This window comes from Triturus cristatus, chromosome 7 (assembly GCF_964204655.1).
Source record: "Triturus cristatus chromosome 7, aTriCri1.1, whole genome shotgun sequence".
Lineage (NCBI taxonomy): Eukaryota > Metazoa > Chordata > Amphibia > Caudata > Salamandridae > Triturus > Triturus cristatus.
This window is the reverse complement of record NC_140590.1, coordinates 578,990,064-579,016,028: the sequence shown is the minus strand read 5'-3', so window position 1 is coordinate 579,016,028 and position 25,965 is coordinate 578,990,064. Positions and strand designations below refer to the sequence as shown.

Here is a 25,965-nt window from a genome sequence, read left to right as displayed (position 1 = left end):
CATTAGTGAGAGGAAACAAGTTGAAAAATGGAAGTCGGCCAAATAGCATATAATTTCTGATATACCCAGAAGCTGGCGAAATAGCACATAATCTCTGTTATTTAGCATGCGGGTGGATCTTAATTTCTGAAACTTCAATATTTAACAAATAGTGTGAAGGAGGTCTTGATTTAGCTGGACATGATCAAAAAAGGGACACCAGGCAATGGCAGGGTGGTGGTCATCTTATAACGGTGGTGTAGTAAAGTGTGCAAAGCATTTGAGAAAAATGGAAACACAAAAATATACAAAAGTATGTTCAAAAGGAAGTGCATAAATTAAGTTCACCTGTTAGTAAATAAAAAAGAAAATTGAAATAAATACATTTTTGTGGTATAAAATTAAAATAAAAATAGAAATCAAACCTGCTTCAGGGGCTTCAGATTGTGGCACAGAGAGATTCCTTGCTGCAGTCTGAGAGTATTTGGAATAATGAGTTTGCTTTTAATGCATATTATTAAAATGTTTTTTTTCACTTTTGCATCTTTTACTCCACTTACTGCTCCGCTTTGCATCATGGTCTCTTCTGTCAGTTGTTGCCCCACCCAACTTGCTGCACCGAGCTTGTTTTCCCACCTTGCAGCTCCTGCCCAACTTTCCCGCTCTCCCCCCAGACTTTCCTGCCCTTGCTGAGACCACCCACCACCCTGCGTTTCTTCCACTTTCCAAGGCCCTACTTAAATAAGTCAGCAATGCGACCCCCATTGAGTGGGTGCCCAGACATCTCTCTTCTGCTTCAGTGCGACACTGACATCGCCTTGCCCTTCTGAGTCGTGTTGGTGTCTGTCTCTTGCTGTTTTTCCTGTTAGCCGCACGTTCTGCTCAAACTCAGTAACTACTCTCTCTTTGTTTGTACCACCTTTTCAATCTGCCCCCTGTCTTTGTGTAACTGCTCCTTTTTGCATCCTTTGTTCCTCTAAATGCCCAGTTTTGCATCTTCTGCTCCTCTTACTGCTCTGTTTTGCATCTTGGTCTCTTTTGTTTTTTTTCTGACTGGTTCTGCCAATCGTGTTCCCCCACCTTGCTGCTGGGAAGAGCAACGATCAGATCTGCACTCACTTCCATCATCAACACCTCCCTCAAGACAACCACCTTCCCAGATAGCTGGAAACACGTCGCAGCCACTGCCTTCCTCAAAAACCCTTAGGTGACCCCGAAGTACCCAGCGACTACAGACACATCTTGCTGCACCCCTTCCTAGCCAAAGTCATTGAGAAGACCATCAAAAGAAAACTCTTTGCCCACCTAGAACACCACAAACTCCTGGACGACTTGCAATCAGGATTCTGAAACAATCACAGCACTGAAACTGCCGTCATCACTGCCACAGATGACATATGCACCATCCTCGACTGTGGACAGACAGCTGCCCTCATCCTCCTTAACCTCTCTGCCACGTTCGATACTGCCTCCCACCACACACTCATCACCAAACTACACACAGCGGGAATACAAGAGCCATCTCTAAAATGGATAGCCTCCTCCCTCTTTGAGGAACTCAGTGAGCCAGGCTCATGCCGTTCACATCAGAACCCAAAGACCTAATCTGCGGAGTCCTCACACGCAAAAGTGTGGGGATTATTACTCATCCCCACACTTTTCAACATGTACATGACTCCTCTGGCTAACATCATCAGATCCCATGGAATCAACATCATCTCCCATGCTGACGAAACCCAGCTAATCTTTTCCTTCTCAGATGACACTGTCACCACCAAGACAAACTTTAAACAATGCATGACCATCATGGTCAATCAGATAAGAGAAAACTGCCTCAAGTTCAATATCGACAAAACTGAAGCGCTTATGTTCGCGGATAAGAGCTCACCTTGGGAGTCGTCCTGGTGACCTGCCAAACTGAGAACCACAGCCAACCCACCGGCCAAGCTAGAAACCCAGGCCTCATCCTGGACACCAACCTCAGGATGAAATCCCAGGTCCATGCCGTCACCTCCTCAAGTTTCCACATCCTGCACATGGTAAGTAAAATCTTCAAGTGGCACCCACTGGACACCAGACGTACCAACATGCAGACCCTAATCACAAGCAGATTGGATTACAGCACTGCACTGTGTGTTGGCATCCCAACCCATCTTCTTCACAGACTTCAAACCATCCAGAAAGACCACCACCAGAAACATCCTCGACCTCCCACGCTGAACCCTCACCACACCACACCACTCCTCAGAGAGCTCCACTAACTCCCCATAAAGAAGTGCTGCCAGTTCAAACTTCTCACATACGCATTCAAGTCACCACACAACATGGGACCCATATAACTCAATCAAGGGCTTCACTTTCACCAACCCACCAGACATCCTTGCTCAGAATCACTCTCACTTGCACATACACCCCGCATCCTCAGAAGCAGAACGGGAGGTCAATCATTCTCCTACCAAGCCACCCGATCCAGGAATGACCTCCCCAAACACATCAGGGCCTCCTCCTTACTTCTTGAATTCTACAAGAAGCTGAAGACCTGACTTGTCAATTAGTTTTCTTGTGTGACCATCGTTGCTGCCTGTACTCAGGCCCAGCCTCACCATACGCTTCCTCTCACCTACTCAGTGCCTGAATACTCTCACGTGTGACAAGCAAAGCTTTACAAATCCACCTCACATTACATTACATACACTTGTGACTCTACATTGCTGTTTAATGTCCATGATCCTCCTTTTGATAATTTTTTTAAGGATTGACTCATTTTGGGTTTCATATGGAAGGGCCTTTGCTGAATTCAAGTAAAGGGAAAAGTGGGAAACCCAATAGACCTTTGGAGGCTTGGGTAATTAACGTATCAATGGGTAAACGTGCCTACAAGGTATTCTTTTCTCTACTTATTTTCATGTTTTTAAGCAATGATCAGTGGTAGGGCGTGGCTACACGCTGAAGCATTGTGGCCATGAAATAGAGTAGCTCCAGGTCCCTTGCCCTAAAACCACCGGTCTGTTCATTTAATCAGCACCCCGAGCAGGGGTACAGCTGCCAGGAGTGTTCTGGACTCGACCGAGCCTGAAATCGAGCCTGCCAAGCCAATGTGGGGAGAGTGGTGAGCTTCGTGATTTGCGGCCTTCTCGGAGCAGAAAGCCGGGACCTGCCATGCTAGCCAGATCTGAGGAAGCTACGTGGATGTGCGGAGGGCGTGCCTCGACACATCATGGCCTGAGGCTGAATCCTGAGAGGAGAGGGAGAAGTCGGAGCGGGGCGGGAACCCCCCGCCTTGAAATTTGCAGCAGTGTGGTGAGGCCCCTGGAGCCCGCTTTGCAGTGAGTCAGCCAGCCCAGGCAGAAAGTGCTGGAGACGGTTCGCGCCTCCCTGCAGCAGTGTGGCCTGTGTTCTCGGCGGGTAGAGATTGCTGAGTAGTGGCGGGTGGATGCCTGAGGTTTCCAAGTGTCTCCAAGGGTGTGAATTCCGATTCAACGGTGCTCTTGACCACCCAGAGCGGCACGATTTCCCAACACAGCCTGAGACCTGTGCAGCCTGCATTTTGAGGGGTGGGACCCAGCGATCGGAGGGCACTGGTGATAAAGGTGCATCCTATCGACTGAAGTGCAGGTGTGAGGCCTCACAAAACGTGTACTCCAGGGGTGGAGTGGGGGGCCCTCCCCAGGACGCCTGAGCTGGACGCCCTCCTTCAGGTGAAAAATAGAGGTGGCACGAGTGCGTGTGCCCTGCTGTGGGCAACCCCATGGTTCACAAAGAGCTATCGCTAGCCATGGACCACTACTTTCAAGAAAATCAGGGTTCTGTTGAATCCCCCCAATATTGTGGGAAGGGTTCAAATCGGTAATCAGGGGGCAGGCTATCTCCCTTATTGCTGGAGTCAAGAAAGAAAAACAAAAAGATCATGAAACCGTGGAGGACCGAATATAAAGGTATTGCCTCTGACCGGGCCAGAACATGGGGGCGGGAGAGAGATGGAAGGGTATATTAATGGGGAGACAAAGCCGGGAAGCTGCTAGCCTGGCTAGACAGAAAAGAAAGGGCCAATAGACTTGTCCCAGAGCTGACAGATGATGCAGGTGGAACAATCACAGATTCCCTAGCCATTGCTAGCGAGTTCGCCGCGCACTATCGCGCGGTATATCAGTCACGCACAACCTTCCTCGAGGAGGACTCCATGGATCTCCTTCGAGATATCCGTATTCCTGCCCTCTCTGAAGAGGATAAGAGTTTCCTAGAAAGCAACATCACCAATGATAAAATAGCTCAGGCAATCAGGAGCCTCCGGTCAGGAAAGGCGCTGGGCCCTAATGGACTGCCGATTGAGCTTTATAAACTACGTCCAGATAAAATAGCCCCGCATTTACAAGCCATGTTTAAAGAGGGCAGGAGGGTGGGGTCACTCCCGCCAGACCAGCGTCTCGCATCATTGGTTGTGATACATAAAGAGAGCAAACCTAGAGATAAATGTGCCTCCTACAGACCCATCTCCCTTCTTAATGCAGAACCTAAAATTCTGGCCAAACTTTTGGCTACTCATCTGACTCGGGTGATAAGTGATCTGGTGCACCCGGATTAATCGGGCTTTATGCCCCACCGAAATACAGCCCTTAATCTGTGAAAGGTGCATGGAGTATTGGGGAGGATAGACACCATCCAAGAGGCGGCAGTGATTGTGTCTTTAGATGTCTTGTTGGCGTTTGACACCATCGAATGGCCATACCTTCTCGCTGTGCTCACCAAGATGGGGTTTGGGCCCGTTTTCACAGCATGGGTTAGACTCCTCTACTCAAAGCCATTGGCACAAGTGGTGGTCAATAATAAATGATCTGACTCATTCGAACTGAGCCGTGGTACCCATCAAGGGTGTCCGCTGTCACCCCTGCTCTTTGCCCTCTCCCTGGAGCCACTGGTGGCCTGGATCTGTAGGGATTCAGTGAATTGAGGGCTACGGTGGTCGGCAGAGTGGGAAGATCGCATCTCGCTCTATGCAGATGATATACTCCTCTACCTAGCCTCCCCCAAAATGTCACTGAGATGTGTATTAGACATTTTCAAAACCTTTGGTAAATACTCTGGCTACTCGATCAGTTGGAGCAAGTCTCTCATGTATATCCTAGGAGGCGACTCTCCTGCTCTGCCTAGGGATTGCCCTGTGCACATGGTGAGGGATGGCTTCCGCTAGCTTGGGAAGCCATCGTCTAGCGATGATGCAGAACATTTTCTTTTTCGATGGACATTTCTATTTGCAAACGAAAGGAGTAGCAATGGGGGCAGCATTCACTCTAGATTTGGCAATAATATACATGGACCATTTCGAAAGATCTTTTGTTTTTAATGAAACAAACCCCTACACCACGCAGGTAGCCCTCTGGAGACGCTATATAGATGATATATTGATGGTCTGGACCGGCGACTCTATGGAACTGAGTAACTTCCATTCCTGGCTCAATGAAAGAAGTGAAGACATTCAATTCACCATGGACTCTAGTACCAATGCAATCGACGTCTTGGACATCACTATCAAGTGTGAGAATGATCACCTATATACAACTCTATACTGGAAGCCGACTGAGAGGAACTCCCTTCTAAGATATAACAGCTACCATCCTAGAGGACTCAGAGATAATCTACCGTTCGGACAGTTCCTGCGGATCCGCAGGAACTGTTCAAAGAAAACTGATTACTTTGAACAATCTGACGATCTGAGCCAACGACTGATGGAAAAAGGCTATCCGAGAAAACTCATAAGTAGAGCACGCAAAAGGGCTTGGTATAGCCCACGTGAGAGCTTACTTACACCTCAGGATCGGGCAGAGGAGACCCTACAAAGGATGATATGTGTCACCACATTTTCAACTCAAAGCCATGCCATCAAAAATGTGATCAACGGATACTGGGGTCTTATATCAGAGGACATAGAACAAACCAATCCCCCGATGCATTCATATAAGAAAGCCAAAAGTGTCAAAGATCACATAGTACGCTCGTTCCTAGAAACTCCCGAACCACCATCGGTTCAATTAATGTGGAATTTACCACCGACACTCGGACATTACAAGTGTGGACAATGCAAGGCGTGACTAACTACAATTCAAACAAAGGAATTCACATATGAACAACATGTGATCACTCTAAGGCCATTTACAAATTGCAGCTTGACTAACGTGATCTATGGCATCATATGTCCATGCAACCTGATATACGTTGGCCAAACGCAGCAGAAAGTCAAGTCCAGGATCTTGCAACATTGCAGCCGCATTAGGTGTGGGGTCCAAGGGGCACCCTTGGTTGAACATTTCAGAACTGCCGATCACAGTCCAGATGAGCTCCATTGGCTGGTTCTTGAGAAGGCCTCTCTTGGTCCCAGGGGAGGTAACATTGGGACAATCTTGGATGTGAGGGAATGCAAATGGATGTCCCTCCTGGACTCCATACAGAACAGCTTGAGCGAATCAGAGGTCAGCCACGCACAACTAGCATGTCTCGCATGGGGTGACCCCTTCCATTCAGATCCACAATCAAGGAGCATTTGTCGACGTTAAACTGTCTCCACAGTTTACCAAAGCAAATCATATGAGAACATCGCCCATGTAGTAACCACATCAACACATTATCCTTTTCACTACCCAGAACACACATAATTGATATGTGCAGTCACTTATGGCTTTCTTTATAATTCCCATTCTCCCACTAGTCGATAACCCAATCAATCCAACGACTTTATAGGTGTAACCCCAATAATGTGCCTATGATGCCTTGATAAATGCTTTATGGTTGTTTTTCAATATGTAAATATGCTCAGATTATATATTATATATAAATCCAATGGGTGCTTGGCAGAGGAATATAACGATGTATTAGTACTGACACCATATGACTAAAACTACCTTCTATTCTACCTAGTCACTGAACCCCATGAAGTCATACATCTATAATATATTGGTGACCTTTGTTGTTCAATAAGCAATGTTTTGTCTGATAAACTTGTCATTTTGTCTCCCCATGTTGAATAACTTCTACGATGCATATTAAGCAATGTTTGGACTATTAACCCGTACGATGTATAATGATTCATGTTTTGTTTGAGAATATATATTTTTGTCTCTCCATGTTGGTAAAATGAACTTTTACGCACAACGTTGCCTAAATACCAACCATATCTGCTACACGCTTCTTTATTTCATTATATAATACTCACCAATACTATCACTGTTTTTACAAGGCATCTTACAGTCACACACGAGGCGCTTTCCTTTTTCAGTCTGTCTTCCCTTCTAATCAACACGAGTATATAGTATCTGCAACTTGGCACGTACGCCCTGTTAATTGACCGGCGTTCACTCGCCCATTTAACTGGCAGGTTTCTTTCTCGGTCTCCGCTTCATGGACGGAGACGTTTCCTGGATTTACGGTAAGCCTCTGACATGAAGGCTCCATCGCTGCTCCCTGCGCGTTTAGCTAATCATTTTTCTACACGGATAGACTAGCATCACAGACGTGTGTATATTTTAGCATTTTCACTGCAACTGATTGTTCTTTGCCTTTAGAATTCTAATGTGACGGCTCTGCCTACACTTATCCTTCCGAAAATACAAACTTGTGGTTATTGCATTATCTTTAATGATGACTTCAGACATTTATTTAACATCCCTGCACCCCATGATTTGCTTTGACCTCTCAGCCTCGGTCTAGACACGTATAACATTTTGATAACACTCTATTCGGGCTCGTTGGCCCTCTCACTGAATGTGACATTATTTAGACAGACTGCGGTGCCCGTTTAATGAGCATGACTTTGTTCATCAACATCAACTAGGTGTTCCGCGTTCAGTTATCTAGATCCCTCATGGCTGGTCTCTGGCCTTTATAAAAAAAAAAAAAAAAAATCCATCCCGACTGAACCTGCTACGGTTATATTCCATGTCTTTTAATGAAGTAGCAACAAGATGCTTTGTCTCTATTTGGAGTTGGTGCAATCTACTGACTGTCGACCTATCTCTCTTCTCAGTCAGGAATGGACACTGAACAATCCTGCCCGATTCAATGATTGCGTCATTATAATCGATCCAGGCCCTACTGATTAATCCTGTTTGGCCCTTCACTGATTCATACATTGACGAATACCTTTCCGAGTAAGTACATGAGAGAGGCCCAACTTTTTCCTGCAATAGGTGGACCACCTTTGTAAATTCCTAACCTGCGCATTATTTTTGCAGCTGATTGCTCTCTTTAACCACAGTTTGGAGCCTACGCACCCTTCTGTCCCTCAAGCCCAACGATTGGGCCACTGATGGTAAACCATTTCACCCAGGCTCTCGCCTGTAGTTTTATTTTCACTTCCCACATGGGAACTCCCAGTTTTTAATTTTCTGCATTCCATCTCCAGGTAACCTGCCCCCACCTTCCCCCTCACACTTCTGTCCTGATGAAGACCCCGACGTAAGGGACACGCTTACCTACCACTACCAGGGGTCGAAACGTCGACATCTACCACCACAGTCAGTTCAATCAACAGCGATTCATCACTGTGACTGTGTTCTAAATCATGGCTATTTAACATTTGTACCTAATGTGAATACCTTGGCTCTTATGTGAGCCCCCTTTTTTGTAAAATTATTGATTATTTGAATTGTACATTGTTTCACTCACTTCCTTATCCTCACATCATTCACCATACCCTCACCCTTCATTCCTGGGGCACTGCTTTTTATGTGTCAATATATGCAATGAACTACACGTTGTTCAGTGTGATTAAATAACGCTGTACATCAAGAACAATATGTCTTGTTTAATTTTTGTTTAAACTTACGGTAACTTTGTGGTTCTTTTATACATTCGTATACTGGGACCATTGTTCTAATGTACTGCTTGATACCCAGGTCCCAGTGACATTATTTGGGTTTACCCTTGTCAGTAACTCCTATGTCCTGTGTCAGGACTCTTAGTACAATTGAGTTCCATTCTGTGCCATGTCTTCCTAATTAACTTGGGACATTGAAATATTCTCTTTGATGGCTATTTAGTTCTTTAGACCTATTGGTTAGTTCTGTTTCGGTGCAAATTGCATTTAAGCCAGTTTTAGTACTAAATTGCATAAAGAGATGGGTATATTTTGTGTTCACTCCATGGTGGCAGTTCTACTTGGAGGAATGTGCCTGTTGAAATTTGCATTAAGCACAATAATGCATCATTTCAGCTGTTTAGATAGTAGTTGGGTAAATAGTGAAGTTCTATTTGTATGAACACTGGCCAAATTGTGCATACTAACTGCTAATTAGCCAGCCAGCCACCAGTCAAATAATGAAGCTTCTTTGCTATCTGAACAGCTGCTGGACAAATAGTGCATAACATTTACTATTTAGCCATTGACTGGTTAAATAGTGAAGTTTATTTGCTATATGATCAGCTGCTGGGTAATAGTGCATAATGTGTGCTATTTAGCCACAGGCCAGGTAAATAGCAAGGTTCTTTGATATTTGCTTGTCTGACGGCAAAACAGTACATCATTTCTTCTATTTAGCCAGCAGCCGAGTACCTAGTGAGGTTTCCTTGCTATTTGCATGGCCACCGGCGTCTATTTTAGGGGTGAGACATCTAAAATAAAGCCATTATTATATTTAAAAAACAGTATTTTCCGGCCAGAAGCGGGTCAGTTGGCAAGTAGGGATTGGACCTAAAGTTACTTGCTATGCAATTTCCAGTGTGTTACATAATACTGCATTTTATTGTAATAAGAATTTTGGTTTGATACTATTCTACAACCCAGATTTGGTGTGAATTTAGTAAGGGTGAACTTGTCGATCAGAACATGTGCAAATAATCTCTTATTAAATTTATAGTACACACAATTTTCCCATGCACAATTTGTTGTTAATACCTGCACTACTTTTCAATGAGATGGCATTTCTAGTCTTAGAATGTAGTAAAACATACTATCATTTATTTGAATCAGCGACTACCATTTTGTTTTTTGTATGGTGTGCCACTCTGCTACGAGTACAAGCCACCCATCAAAATAAGTGAGTTGTACCATGAAGAGACACGTTGACCCCTGCACTATTGTTTGTACCATTACTAGACTAATCCCAGGACGGTTTTTCTTATTTTGATTGATGTGAAATATGCATACATTTGATTTCAAGCATTGGCATGAAATATGCTTGGACTCTCATCCGCATGAAAACTGTACGTGAAGTATATCCTCGTATATAAAAATCAAAATATAAACGTGCTCCACGTATTTTCCTTACAGCTTCTAATAGTATAAAGTGGGAAACGTTCCCAACTCATGCTGCAACTGCACATTTCCAGTTTTAAGATTGCCACAAGGCATATTCTGCACATTCCAGTTTCCCTTGTTCAAAAAGTATATAAAAAAGCAAAAAGGGGAGAAAACAAAAATTACGCAGAACTAATTAATTAGGGTCAAGGTAAGATTACACTTACTTGATAAAGATTTTACCCAGGCTTAGTTCCCATGACTTTTCTCTCAATTAATTCAATTTACACAAACATTATTTGATATTGTTCAGAGCCTTAACCATCTGGCAGCCCTGTAAGTTGAATTTAGCTGAAAGGTATACAAACCCTGTGGCTGCAAATTTTCATTATTGCTTCCTCTTCCCTAAAAACACACTAGCTCACACTCCTACTGGCGTATTTACTTCTGTCCTTTCAAGAAGGTGATGGGTATTTACAGCATTTATAGGGTGCAATCCTTTTTGAAAGACTTCTTTTCAAATGTAGTTTTTTTGGCTTGACTATGTTTGATGACCATTCTATTATCAGCTCCAGGTTGTCTAGCTAGCTTTCTCTCTTTTAGATTGTACATAAAAATAAAGCAGGGATTGATTTATCACGGTGAAGCAGTACAAGTGATGCCGTAAATAAAGTGATCAGTACAAATAATGAATCATTAAACTGGGACGTGACAGGAAATGCATATATGATGCTGTTTGTGTTTGTTTTTTTAAAGAAATGTAATGGTACTATTCAAAGCCCTGTATTATCCGCATAGAAATTATATTTTAGTCAATAATAGAAATTAAAAATCTGCTAGAACCAAACTGCAATTGTTACATTTCCTGTAAGCGAGTAAAAGAGATTAGACAGCATTTCAGTACAATGTTTTTGCAATAATACAAACACACAAAATAAGCATGAATGCCAGCCCGCATGTGTATATATATATATATATGTATATATATATATAAAATATATATATACATATATACACACATATATATATATATATATATATATATATATATATATATATATATATATATATAGCGTGAGAGGGAGCGTGTACGCAAGAAGCAAGAATGTTTTGCATTGCATTGAGACTCTTAAACTTCTTAGAGTGCCCTGGTAAGGGCTTGACCTCTCATTGTTGTATGGGGACTGGCAGTCTAATTTATATATCGCTTCAGCCTCCATTATACATGGCATTGTATCATTCTCACCATGCCATTCATGCATGCTAAAGCAACCACTGCCTAATCTTCACATGGACTTTACATTGCTTTAGGGCTGCAAAAGCAGAATTCTCAAAAGCATTTGGAATTAAAAACATATTAAGAAAGATTCTCTGCCCCAAGCCAGAGAGGGTGGCTAATTTACTAACCATACTTAACATATGCAGTTCTAATATCTTGCAATTATCGCGAAGGAAAGTCCATGCCGGTTTTCACGCTAAATCACTGTTTTCTCTTACATGAAACAAAATATGGCGAATTCTTGGGAAATACAGACAATCTGCTTACAAATAAAACCTCCAGGAAATTTCAATTCCCACTGCTAAAAGCAGAGAAGTCCACCGATTTGGTACGCTCCTCAAACAACTGAATGTGTAAGAGGTGGAAAGAAAAGATTATGACATCTGGCAAATGATAGGATTGTACTCCCAGTACACAATTGAATTTTGAGAGAGGATATGAAGGCCAAAGTGCAAAATATCTATAAATCGTACATTTATATTCTTCTGCCTAGTTATATATGGAATAAAGTACCCCCTTACATGGATATTGCAAATCACAGAGGAGTTCTGTGACTATAAAGTAGAACAAGTCAGAAGGCTGAGTTCCTTGATAAGATCATGGAACTCCGTGGTGACTTGCGATATCCTTATGATGTATGGCGTGGTTACTTTATTCCTTATAATACATAGCCACACTATCACTCTTCCCACAGAAAGCTTAAATCCTTGTTGTGTTGCTCTTTCATGTGAAAGAGATAGAATGTTTGAAAACATTAAGAATATAATTAGAATACTAATGTAAAATCAAACACATCAAAAAGCACTACGATGTGTTTTGCAAAATTATATTACAATCAGTTTATCACAAGTCAGATTTTTCAAAAACGTTGTAGTTCAGAATGTGTGCAAACATGCTGAGAAATTCTGGGCCATATTCATAGCCTGCACTTTTGAGTAAGTATACACTTTTAAGTAAGTTTCCTACTTATTGGTTTTCACAAACTGCACTTTTATAGTCATTTACAATTTTGTAGTAATTTACACTTTTGTAGTAAATCCAGCACTACACATTACGCCAACCAGTGGTCGTGCAACACCCCCCCACAGAAAATAATGCAAGAAGGGACTTATAATAAAACCCAGAAGGAAATAACCCTCCATTATTTTCTCTGGGAGGGTGTTTCAGTACCAGTGGGTGGCCGTGTGTTGCGCTGGACTTACTACAAAAGTGTAGGATACTACATAAATGCAGTTTTCTTTTTCCTCATATGTCAACAGACACAATGCGCCACACCAAAAGGTGTCCATTGACCATCTGCCAATATCACTGGTGAACTCAGAGGTGTGCGAGAAATAAAGGATGGGGGAGCCCTCGTACACCACCTCACATCAGCAAGTTAGGCTGAATCATAGGACCAGAAGAGGTCAGGGTTGTTCTCTCTCCATAGAATGTACGCTGTCCAAGGGCCTCATGTACGTAGCCGAATACCGGTCGGTAACGGCCAATTTTCGGTAATTATACCGTTACCGACCGGTATTTAGGCTTGTGACATGTAGGGGGCCCATTTCTGTATTCGGTAATTTACCGAATCGGTAAAATTACCGAATCGGTAATTTTACCGATTCGGTAAATTCCGAATACAGAAATGAGATGTAGGGGGAGTGTGTGTGTGTTGTTTGGAGTCGGTATTTACCACCAACTAATAGTTGGTGGTAAATAAAGTATGGATGTGTAAACGCATTTAATAGCGCTTAGAAGTGTGCAATGTGGCAGACATACATGCCCTTAGGGCATGTATGTGTGCCACATGTGCACACATGGCCGAATCAGGGGTGCAACAGGGTGTCAATGTGACACCCTGCCACCCTTGCATGTGCTCCCCCATTACCGAATCGGTATTTACCGATTCGGTAATGAGGCATACCTTCCCATCAATGGGAAGGTATGCCTCATTACCGAATCGGTAAATACCGATTCGGTAATTACCGACTCACTCCGATTCGGTAACATTTACCGAATTTTTACCTACATACACTTTACCGATTCTTAAATACCGAATCGGTATGATTCGGTATTTTAGAATCGGTAAAGTGTATGCCACCTACATGAGGCCCCAAATGTCTTCCATCTTCCAGCTACTCTTACAGTCCAAATCCAATTTACAAACTCTACCCACCACAATCACCCAACTTCTAATAGCAGGAGGGGTGGGCTTCAGTCAGTTTATACAGATCTGCCTCGCTGCCAACAAAATCAGATAGAAAAGCAGGCATTTCTGTCTGTGAAATATGCGCAAATCAGGTTGAACGTTCATTCCAAACAGAATCAGGAGGGGCCACACTGTGATTTGTTCTCTGCACTGTGCAGCACATATAGAAGTTACGAATCGTTATTTTTGTAATGATTGTTTATGTGCAGAAAGGGACACCTTCCTGCACATAAACAATCATTCATGGTATTTTGCTGTTTCCATGTGGGCTGCACAGGGCAACACACAGAAACAGCAAAAACAAGGAAAGATGAAGCATTTCTCCTCGTTTTCCAATGTTAAGACCCCGTTTTCCCAGGTCTTAATTTTGGCACTGCCATCTATTTTGACACCCTTGTAAATAGGGGGCAGCGTCAAAATCATTTTGGGGTTGTGGTGGAACGCCTAAGAAACACCCATTGCCTATCCCTTTTACACTAAGTATAGCGTGAAAAGGTGCCTTATTTACAAGGCGGCATGAAGCCATGTTAAGTGGCTTAACCTCTTCGGTGCCCGTGACGAGCTGGACTCGTCATGGGCCGCGGTGGCGCTGTGCCCATGACGAGTCCAGCTCGTCACAAACCCCGCCCGCTAATGTAACGGCCGGCACAGGGCGGGGAAAGGGGCGGGCACCGAAGGGGTTAACACCATTGTAAATAAAACAAAGCCCCTATCGCCACAGGAATTTAGTTAAAAGTTACGTTCCTGTGGCAATAGGGACTTGTAAATATGTCCCTCAGTTTTGTATACCTTAACTGGGTCAATGTCATCTAGATTACCTTATGGAGTTTAGGAATATCAGTGGGACAATGTAACAAAACAATCTGGAGATTACAGCATGGGAGATTCCTTTCTCAACAGTATATACTTGTTATCTGAAAGCTTCTACAATGTTCTCTCACAATCCTGAGGAAACAAAACGCAATTGCTTGTAGCAGCACATTGCCTATAGTAAGTTTGTAAGTCAAGAGCCAGTCCAAGACATGTTCATTCTCATCTGAGTGAACTGAAAGCCCTCCAGACTCTCACATAGATTAATCATGAAGGGATTGCCTCAATAATCCAGGCATAATTGTTTTTCCTCCTTTGGCCATGGGCATGGACAGGGCTTCAAAAAGAATCAGCTTATATGGATGTAGTACTTTTTGGAGGTATCTACATTGTTTACTAGGTATAGGACCTAGTTGGAGAAAGTTGAAGTTTGACCAACAAAAGCTGAAAAGAAAAGTATTGTTTTGCTTCATTGCAGGTGAATGATGAATAAAAATGACTTAAAAAAAATTCCCCCAGGCTTAATTTTAATGCTGGCAAAATGCAGGTCACGTATAGTGACGGACAGCAGCTCTGTTTAAATGTTCTTTCCTCACTATTAATGGGTGAATGTCCTTCCTCTGGTCTCAAAATTTAAAACTTGGGTTTCTCATTGACCCACCTTATTGGTTTCCATCTTCAGGGTGGTGGTAAGAACCTGTTTCTACTACCTAAGAGTTGTATTTAAGTATTTAACTAAATTATTATTGTTCCATCAACAACTTTCCACCTAGGTTGGGAAGTTTTACATGCCACGTACTTTTTAACAAATATTTAGTTTTATTAGATATGACTCCCATTGACCTACAAAGAAATGTAAATGCACTGTATAAATATACTGAGAAACATTTTGTTACAATGTTTAAAAAAGCTAAATTCTTGTTTTCTCTGAAAGAAAGAAAGCATCAATTGTTTATTGGAAATTAGGGAAAAACTGTTTGATTTGCAGAGTTAGATACAAATTTATGTATTGCACATTATGGCTTCAAAGACCTAATCCATAGTGAAGCAATTAACACATTTTATAAATCTGTTGCAAAAAGGCTTTTTAAACGTTTGATAAAGATTTTTATGTACAAAATTCCCCAAAATCTGTCCTATGGGATTGAATACATCCCTTTTAAGTATTGGTCAGTAATACAAAGAAAAATAGGGGAAATATTTTGCTCTCTTCTTAATGTTGCACCTACCACACCATTTCATGTTCTGTGGCTAGAGTTTGGGATCCAGAGTACCTATATTTTGTTTTTTGCTGCTGTAGAGTGGTGGCCGTTTAATCATCTGCACACTAGAACGGGCTCCCTGGGTGGTTTTTAAAGGATGAATTGATTTTGGAGTAAAGAAATATATTTTTAAAGATAACTTCATAGAAGCATTAGCTAAATTTGAAATTCCCTTTGAATACTTAAATACTTGGAATATAGACACTTGAAGCTTATGCTAAAAAGGAAAAGGGCCTGATTTAGATCTTGGCGTACGGGTTACTCCATCACAATAGTGATGGATATCCTGTGCGCAGAAATAGAAATCCTATAGGATATAAAGGGATTTATATTTCGGCAAAAGGGATATCCTTCACCGTTGTGATGGAGTAACCCGCCCACCAAGATCTAAATCAGGCCACAATTCTCACCAATCATTTTAAATTGGATAAATTGCACTGCACAACATTGAAAAGTTGTCAAATTATTTGAAACACAGCATTACTGGGAAAGATGCAGCCATATTTAATGATGGCCTCTCAGCACTGTATGCGAAGAACTATGCATTTATTGAGAGCTTACAGACTGTCTCTTATTACTAGTAGGGGCTTGAAGCGGTATTACCAATGAACAACATGTATGTCCTCTTTTTTAGCAATCGAATACAGGGTCTGAATCACATTGTCTTTACATGTACACATTTTCAGCATTATCACATGCATTTTTAGTTCCCGGCCTCCTGCATTTCAATGTGTCTAACAAATGTGACATTTTACCCTTATTATCTCCCACTACTGAAAAACGATGTTACAGTATAATCACATTTTTAAAATGTTTTTGAAGATATTTAAGGCCACTGTTTCACTACACAGTTGCACTTTATTTTACTTGCTCAATAACCTGTCTCTTCTATTTGATGTACGTTTCTATTGTATATTGTTGTCTCAAAAAGGGGGGTAAATCAATAAAGTTTGACTGATAGACTGATACTACCTATAAGTGCTCATTACATTTTCCCATGCGTTTTTCTTCAACAACAAGCCGTGCAAGTGTGATTCATCTCTTGGTTGCTGAAACAATTTATACTTAGAGATGCAAAAAAAATTAAGGTGGGGCTTACATCAAATGAAAAATCAGCATCTCACTGAGTTACCGTTAAAAAAAAAACTTTATCACAATTCTGATTGCCTTTCAATAGGAAAGTGGAATATGAAGACTATTTATAATGCCTTTCCATGACAAAGCACCACCCTTGCCTAAAGAATAATGTATTTTCTGTAAGTAACTGTTGATGTAAATCTCTGCTACAGCACATATGCTCCTCTTTTTAAATGCAGATAAAGATATTATTTGCCGAGAGTTGCAACTGTCCACTAAGACAATGGGGAGCACCTGTTAATATTTACAGATAATGATGAAACAGAGCAAAAACCTACAATTACAGGCTGCAAAAATGAAGAGTAAGTTTGCACTCAATAAACAGAAAACTAACGGCAGGGTTGAACATGAGAGAGCTGAATGCTCAGTCTACATTATCAATTTATTACAGCTAAGCCTCCTAAGACAAGCTATCCAGGTTGCTTACCAGTCTGCTATACCGCTGCTGGCATTAGCTTGGTCTACAATTGTGCCTTCTTCTAAGGAGATCTTGAACTAACCTAATCCCAAGATATAACAATAAATGCCATGAGCACAGCATCACTAGATCCACATCAATTTCTACACTTTAATCCCTAGTGCAGTAAATTGTTCATTTCCTGACTTATCAATAGAGCAGAATTTCAGTTTTTTTTAACTCAGATAAACAGCCGTCAAACTGTGATTTGATGATCAAATTAATAATCAATACAAATACAAAATAGAGACAAATGGCATGCCAAAAAATTAAGATATCACAGATATTTATACTATGGAAAAAATCTGCTTCACGGCAGCCAAAAATGGAATACGTGTGCAATGAAGTAAACAAACAAGACTTCACACACAGTTTAGTGGGACGCCTCACATCAACATCGGACAGCAGTTAGTTACACAACACTGCCACTGAACTCAGACGAGACGTAAGACTTCCCAGTACCTTCTACTGCACTGGCTGAGCTGTCCAGCATTACATCATCCAGCATTAGATCTAAAGGAATGAAATGATATTATTCATCAAGCAGTATGAACATCACCAGCACAATCTCTGTTGGCCTGCTACTCTAGAGTGTACAAGCCGAGCAACGATGAGGCATTCTTCAATTCTGTTTTTGCCAGTAAATGTTAGGATTTCACTTTGCTAGAATGCCTAAAGACAACCATTTAACCTGTGCAGATGATCAGGATTGCTCAAGGGCTCGTCATAGTACTTAAATCATCCTAGTACCCCAAAATGTAATTGGGGCATGCCTGGAGACAGACCTAAAGCCATTATATGGTGAATGAGGAGTTTAGACGCAGCATTAACTAATTGTATTTGAGTGCATACACTTTCTTCCTATGATCACTATCCAGTGCCATATGATTTGTTACCATTTCTGACCAAGATATATCATGGGTTTTATGTTTATTAAGTAACATGGAGGAGGAGTCCTGATTTAAGTTCCCCAACTCAGATGGGATAATTCAAAGCCTACTTCGAGTAATGGGACACGTCACACAATATTGGTATCAATGGTATACATCATAATCAATTAGGCTGCATAAATTATGTTTTAAATTGAGAATTCATCCTATTGTTTTGAACATTTTAAATATACTTGACAGAATTTAGTCTTAGTAATTGATTAGTTTGCCATCGATGTTATATCTTTTCAATTCCATCCGACAGAAATGCGTCTGTATTTGTTTCCCAGGTTACAACAATTTCATTTCTGAGAACCAACTTGTGGACTTATACATAATTCAAGGCTCACTGCCACTTTATTACATTATTTGGTGTATTAGATTTAATTAGCGCAAACGCTGCAATCAATGGAGATATTAGGAAGAGAGAATGGATTATGGAATCAGAAAAAGGCAGAAGCATGAGGCGTGGAAAGACGAATTTATGAAATAAATGAGGAACAGCAGATGTTAGCAAGAAGAGAAAGCATGAGAGATGAAGAGTACCTCTGACCTCTGACCCCTGACCCGAATAAACGGTCCTGCTTTTGTACAACTAAATCTAACATGAAAAGACTGGTCCTTTTTCAAGGGAACCAATTCTCGTATTTTTGAGTCTAGAATATTTACTAATGTTTATATCATTTACATTGAACTCCGCCATAATTCTACAAAAATAATTAGATTTCAGACATTTTCAAGGTATGTTTTCACCATTTATCTGTATTTCTCAAGTAGGAGCATTGACACATGTATAACTGTATCAGGAAAGGGTGCTATGCTTTTATTACATCCTTGATACTAATGAGTCAAACTATAAATTAAGTTAGGCTAATTATTTAATAAATAGCTTAGATGTATTCGTTTTTAAATTAACAAGGAGTGTAATAAACCAAATAGAGAATACACTCAGCAACAGCAGCTGTAGCTTCACACCATTAATGGTTGCAAGGCCTGGCCCTGCTGATCTGAGCCATTGTCGCTATTTGTCCAAATCTACGGTCTATGTAAATGCTACATGGAGCACTACTTTTCACTAAGGCAACATAAATTGACTATTGGAATCATGCTGCCACAAAGAAAATTCTGTGGCTCATTGCTCAATCTACAATGCTAAATTTTGCTCATGCAGGTTCCTGATTTGTCATGCTTGGGAAGAGAAGCTTCCCCAGGCTCAAGGCATGGGCTTGTGTCATAGGTCAAGCAGGACTCAGAAAGATGTGGAAAGACTACCGACCAGCCCGCTCTTTCTCCTTACTCCTTCTCTTTTTCTCCATCCGACGAAGCCTCTTCTCTTCCCGTCTCTTTGCCTCTTCCTCCTCTTGATGTTGTCGGCATTTATGGAAGTTTTCGACCACTACCCCCACAAACATGTTGAGGACAAAGAAGGCCACAATGAGGAGGAATGAGATGAAGTACAGAAGCATCCAAGGGTTGTAGTTCATGATAGGCTAAAACGACAAAGAAAGGGGGAGTCCATGATCAATGCACATTACTATTGGAAAATCACTGCTTACTCAGACCACAAATCTTCTGACTTCTCATATAAGCAGCACACCACTATAAGAATGCACCCTGACCACTCCATGTCTCATAAAGCCAGGTTTGGATACTGGTGGCTCTGGACATTTCTCTTCCAGACCTCATAACTATTATACATGCAAGCTATTTGTAGGGTTCTGACTAGGACAGCTGGAACATAATTAGGAAAATTAATATCTGCTTAATAATATACCATTGAGCCCTCACCCCCGGCATGCTCTGAATTTGTTGTATTTTAGATGGAATATGCTATTTCATTTTAACTTGTTAAACTTGAATATTTGTTTGGATATATGCTATATGTGCTGTCATTAAATATTATGTTTTACGTTATCCTAATATACGTCATCAGTTATTATATATGTCCTGCTACGTGTTGTTTTATGAGTCCCTGCATCATTGCATTTTAGTGTTCTTGAAGACTGTCACATAGAGTGGAGTGAAATGTTTCATTAAATATAAAAAGAGGGCTGGGTCTCTTTAAAGGGCATGCAGGTTCTGGCCGCTTCTCAATAATCTTCGGCTAGTGGCCGTGAAAGCCTAATCCTGTTCTAATTAGCATTGATATTAAAGTAAATGAATACATAAACTTAGTTGAGCAGGCCACGCCTAGGCTTAGCTGGAATGTTTTGATCTCAAGGTCATTATGCTATTTCACAGATCTTGTTATATTCATTTGGGTGTCAGTAACAACATGATGACAATGTAATCTAAGAGGCTTGGTCAGACAGACTGTCTAATGTCCCATGGCAGTAGATGGGTCATCAACTAAATGAAACAATAACCTTAATCCTAATAAAATCAAAACCTGTTGACTGCTCTGAGGAAACACCTAGTCACGAGTACTACTCCAGAAGGTCACTGTGTTACTGAGCTGGCAGTGAACAACGTAGTTCTGTTATTCACAGCCTTGTGGTGCACCGTAGAGGTGACAGGTAACTCTTTGTAGGTAGGTTTAGTGTAATGGATTAGTATTGATGAGACCATGCCTGTCACTGTCTCAGGGTGCAAGTTCAAAAAGTTGTGTATAGGCCCTAGTCAATGAACTGTTTATAGATGTGGGTGTTTATTATTAAAAAATTGCAGTGCATGCTTCAAACGCAAGGGCATTTCCATGATGCTCCTGTTGTAGGTCTTGCAAAGCATCTGCCAGCTAAATGGTCCCTCAGTGCCCTTGTTTTCTCACAAACTCGATTGCAGCTATATAAACTATATACACACAGCATTAAGATAACTGTACTGGGTCCTGCCCTATTTAAACTGTAATAAAATAAGACCTCAAGCAAGACAGAAATAAAATGAACAACCACAGCAATACAGTTACTTGCCACACCACCCATATTTAAATATTGGGAGTGTTACTGGAGTAACCTATCTTAGTGCAGATCACTCTCAATCAACATATTCAACATGGATAAAAAAATCAGGACACAAGGACAGAGACCCACATCCTGTAATGGCAACTGTAACAGAAATTTCTGTTGATTAACAATGAGAGCCTAAGGGTTTGCGGCTCTAACTGTGTCCACAAACTCAAAATGGACAACCAGAGAAAAAACGTCCTCATCCAATGAAATGTATTTATTTTTATTTTTTACAGTTGGATCCGCAATCTGCCCTTAAATGTGGGTTTGAGAACAGTTACTAAATTAATGGTGTGGATATCTATAGCGTTTAACCCTTTAAAGCCCACTTGACATATTTTTGTAAAACTAGTTTCTCGAAAACTGCTGAAATGATTTACAGCCCTCCATGGAAAGGCACTCCCCCGAGTAAAGTTGTACTATCAAACAAAGATTGGGGTACTTCTGCTCAGCATGTTTTCTTCACGGGAGAGCAAAGATTCCTGTGGAAGTTTCATACTGCTTTTTTGACTCACTCTTTATTTTCTTTCCTTGGATACAGCTGCTCGACCCTTGCCATACATGACCTAATCCACACGATTGTTTTGGAAATTTTCCTGCAGAAAGTGTGTCAAACTTATTAGGAAACCCAAACCAGCTTTTCATTGGAAAGTCTGACCTAACCATAACTACACCGTTGCTATCACTCTGTAGTAAATATGTGTAGATATGTGTGTGTGTGTATATATATATATATATATACTCTGTGTCTTGGCCTATCTTTCTGTCCTACGGAAGTATTCAATTATTCTGACACTAGAATAGACATGTTCAAATTTATTAGGAAGTTGAAACTTTCAAAGTGGCACACTTTAAAGAGTGGCACGATGGAATACAATAACGTACTGTTTGATACAGATGACCAACCCAGTCTTACAGTAGGGGATGCTAATATTGTAAGAACTATGCAAGATTTAGCTTTTAATATGGCTATTGAGGATGTTAGTGAAGATACTTTTGCTGGGATTAGCAATATCGTTACAGATAAAGCAGCAAAGACTGGCTTCAAGCCAAAATCTATATTCTATCCAGTTCTTCCACATGACAACATAGATACGTTTCATGATGTTGTCACAAAATCACTGCTTGATTGTAAACATGGGCGAAGCAGAGGTAAGGACAAATCTTTCAATCTTACCATGAAACAAAAATACATCATTACTGCCTTGGGGAATGACCAAAACCTTATTATCCGTCCTGCTGATAAAGGGGGCAATGTGGTCTTACAAGACAAAGAAATGTACCTCAGAGAAGCATATAGACAATTGGAAAAAGATAAATTCTATTCCAAAAGCAGCACAAGAGACTATAATGAAAGTATTACTACAACTTGGGAAAAATTGTCAATTTGGCAACATCAAGGTTTAATCTCATGGGAGGAATATCTATTTCTCAAAAGAGACTACCCTAAACTTCCCATAATATACTTTCTTCCCAAGATCCACAAAAATCCACTTGTACCCCCTGGGAGACCTATTGTTTCATCCATAGGAAGTGTATTTGAGAACATCTTTAAATATGTTGATCATTTTTTACAGGACTATGTGTTCAAATTGCCTACTCATGTCAAAGACACAAAGGATTTCTTGCGGAAAGTTGATAGTATTGTATGGAAAGAAGGGGACATGTTTCTAACATTAGACGTATGCTCTTTGTATACTATCATTGAACATAACCAGGGAATCAGAGCATGTACACATTACTTAAATGACAGAGACATCATGTATCTAGACCACACTAAGATGCTGATAGAAATGATGGACATTTGTCTTAGTAACAATATATTTCTGTTTAATGGAGACCTTTATAAACAAATAACAGGTACATCAATGGGGACATGTTTCGCGACTAGTTTCGCAAATTTGTTTCTAGGTATGTGGGAGGAAGAAGTACGTAAAGATGTGAAGTATGCTACTTACCTTGACAAAGTGGATACATGGTAAGATACATAGATGACTTGTTTCTTATTTGGACAGGTAGTGAACAGGAGGCCACAGAGTTTGTGAATCTGCTCAATGACAACCCCTATAACATTCGTTTAACCCACAATTTGCAAAAAGAGGAAATAGAATTCCTTGATATCAAGATTACGGCTAGTGGGAATATCTTGGAAACGAGACTATACCATAAAGAAACAGAAGGCGGCAGTCTCCTTCATGCCCTCAGCAGCCACCCTGACACACTCAAATGGAGTATACCATATGGTGAGCTGCTGAGGGCAAGACGTAACTGTAGTGACACAGAGGGATATCTAGAAGAGGAAAAGACAATGCTATGCAGATTTAGAGAACGCGGTTACCCAGATTGGGTGTTGAACAGGGCGGTATCCAAAGTCAGGAACATAACAAGAGAAGAAACATTAGAAGTTAAGACAAAAGAGAACATGATGGAGAATAAAGAGACAAGAGTGATTCTTACTTACAACAAAGAATCACATAAGATTCAAAAAATCCTTACTGATAATTGGAATATTCTACAAAATGATCCCATCATAGGTCCCACAATCAGCACTAGACCAAAAATAACATATCGAAAAGCAAAAGCCTGAGGGATATACTAGTATGTGGGGATGTCACTGTCAATAGAGACCCCAAACAACACAACTTGAGGGGTTTTTACCCTTGTGGCCATTGCAAGGCTTGCAGGAATAGCAAACTGGTTAAGGAATTTGATTTACCAGGGAATGATGGCATGAAAACTATAACACAGTTCCTTACATGTAGCACGACATTTGTTGTGTATGTTTTGGAATGTCCGTGTGCAAAGAGGTATGTAGGGAGCACCACTCACATGGCTAAAAAGAGAGTCCTTGAGCATTTGAGAGCAGTGAACAACAAAGACCCACATTATCCCATTGCACGACACTTTGCAGAATTCCATCTATCTAACAGCAACCTACTTCGCTATTTTGTAGTGGAACAAGTTAAAGTAGGGCGTAGAGGAGGTAATAGAGAACTGACTCTGAGAAAACGAGAATCAAAGTGGATTATGGACCTTGAAACTAAGTTCCCGAAAGGCCATAACCAAGACGAGGAGCTGGCAACACATCTCATTGAAGACTAGCCTGTCTTGTTGTTTTCATCCATTTGTATATGTGTAACTAAGTATAGCCTGTTTAGGTGTTTATTGGAAATATTGTACAGGTAATATTTTTAATCACTCTTTTCTTGTTCTTTATCTTTACAGGAGGAAAGGAAGGGGCCCTTTGTATCTCCACGAGCACTTCACGGGCTCCTACCCTTTTCTTCGTAACCACTGATATGAAATCCGAAGATGAGTAGATAAGGAATCACCCTCTTTTTTCACATTTTCTTCACATTTATTTATTTTATTTTCACGATTTTCTTAAATAATATCAAATTTAGTATATCTGTTCTTGAGTACGTGTATGAGTGTAGATGGATGTATATGCCGGTTTGCAGCCAGAACATATAAACAGAGGCAATAGGCTTTCTTTCTACATGGTACCACCACTTTGGTGCGTGTATTGGGTTTATAGTATTGTATTTAATTGCACATGCACATATGTTTTTAGGATGTCTGGATATCAATTTGACTGTATGTCACTATGACGCGGTATATGAATCTGTCTAGTCTCTATGTATTTGTGATTATATCCAACATCCTAACTGCTGTGAGACGGTCACCTAAGCCGTTTCCCCAGTGACTTATGGTTGGCCTTCTCTGAAAATGAGTCACTATGACGCATATAGGTTGTAAATATCTATGTTGTATATGCTAACTTACTGTCATTACGACAAGTATTCTTTCTCATTGTGCCAGCACTTGTGATAACATTCTTACTCGAAAACTGCCGAGAGGTGGCCACCTAAGCCGGTTTACCTGTGGCTTAGTAGTTGCCCTTTCTCTGTCAATGAGTCACTATGACGAGTTTTATATGCAGGTCTCGATGATATGATGTTTTAGTCATACAGCAAACAGTAAGCTAGTAAGCGGCATATGCTATGATTTCCATTTATTTTACCACTTGGTTTCATTACATAGGTTTACTAAATACATGTGTATATATTACGTGCACTACAAGATGGCCGCCAAAGTCAATTTTCTGTATGTGACTGAGACCGGCAGTCCTTTGGTTATGTTTACTATGCCTACGTACTTATGGAGGTTTGTGTCATGGTGCTTCACTGTGTGACCAAGGGAGCGAGACTCCCGAAACGCGTAACAGTAGAGTGCGTTGCTTATTTGCGGATACTTTTGGATATATATATATATATATATATATATGCAACTCCTTGAACTCCTCGAACCTCCGCTACAAACACGCAGCAGCAGCGGCGAACAGAGTAAACGGACCCCAATTGCTGGCAGGAAGATTTTATTTCTGCTCCTCTGCTAAGTGACGCGTTTCGAGCACAGCCGTGCCCTTGATCACACACAGGTAACAGTTTGCCAAAGCCATTTAAACATGCAGGGTGAATTCACTTCCTGTGTCAGGTGATCATAGACACAGGAAAAAGACTTGCAAAGAAAGACAGATTCGGTACATTTCAATATACACTCGCCATAAATTGCCTAAATGCATCACACAATTACTAGATGATGTATGCAATATATCTGTATAAATACAAATAAAATTAAAACAGCATCATCGTAAAATATATATCACTTGGTTCACTTCGTGCAATTCAAAGTGAAAAAAATAATGTAAATACATATATAAATATATTTACAACAACACTGGTAATGGA

The 25,965-nt window shown here is 40.8% G+C and overlaps 1 protein-coding gene across 9 annotated transcripts in view; it reads right to left on the bottom strand.

Annotated features, from left to right (window-relative positions):
• Positions 1-25,965, bottom strand: part of CACNA1G (calcium voltage-gated channel subunit alpha1 G) — an 807,943-nt gene that overhangs the window by 194,589 nt on the left and 587,389 nt on the right. For 3 of the 9 annotated variants that reach the window (XM_085617141.1, XM_085617144.1, XM_085617147.1), the window contains one exon: positions 19,567-19,759. In XM_085617141.1, coding sequence (XP_085473267.1) covers positions 19,567-19,759 — 193 coding nt within the window. Of the gene's footprint in view, positions 1-17,802; positions 17,854-19,545; positions 19,760-25,965 lie in introns of all 9 variants that reach the window. The other 6 variants (XM_085617142.1, XM_085617143.1, XM_085617139.1 and 3 more) reach the window with 3 other exon arrangements.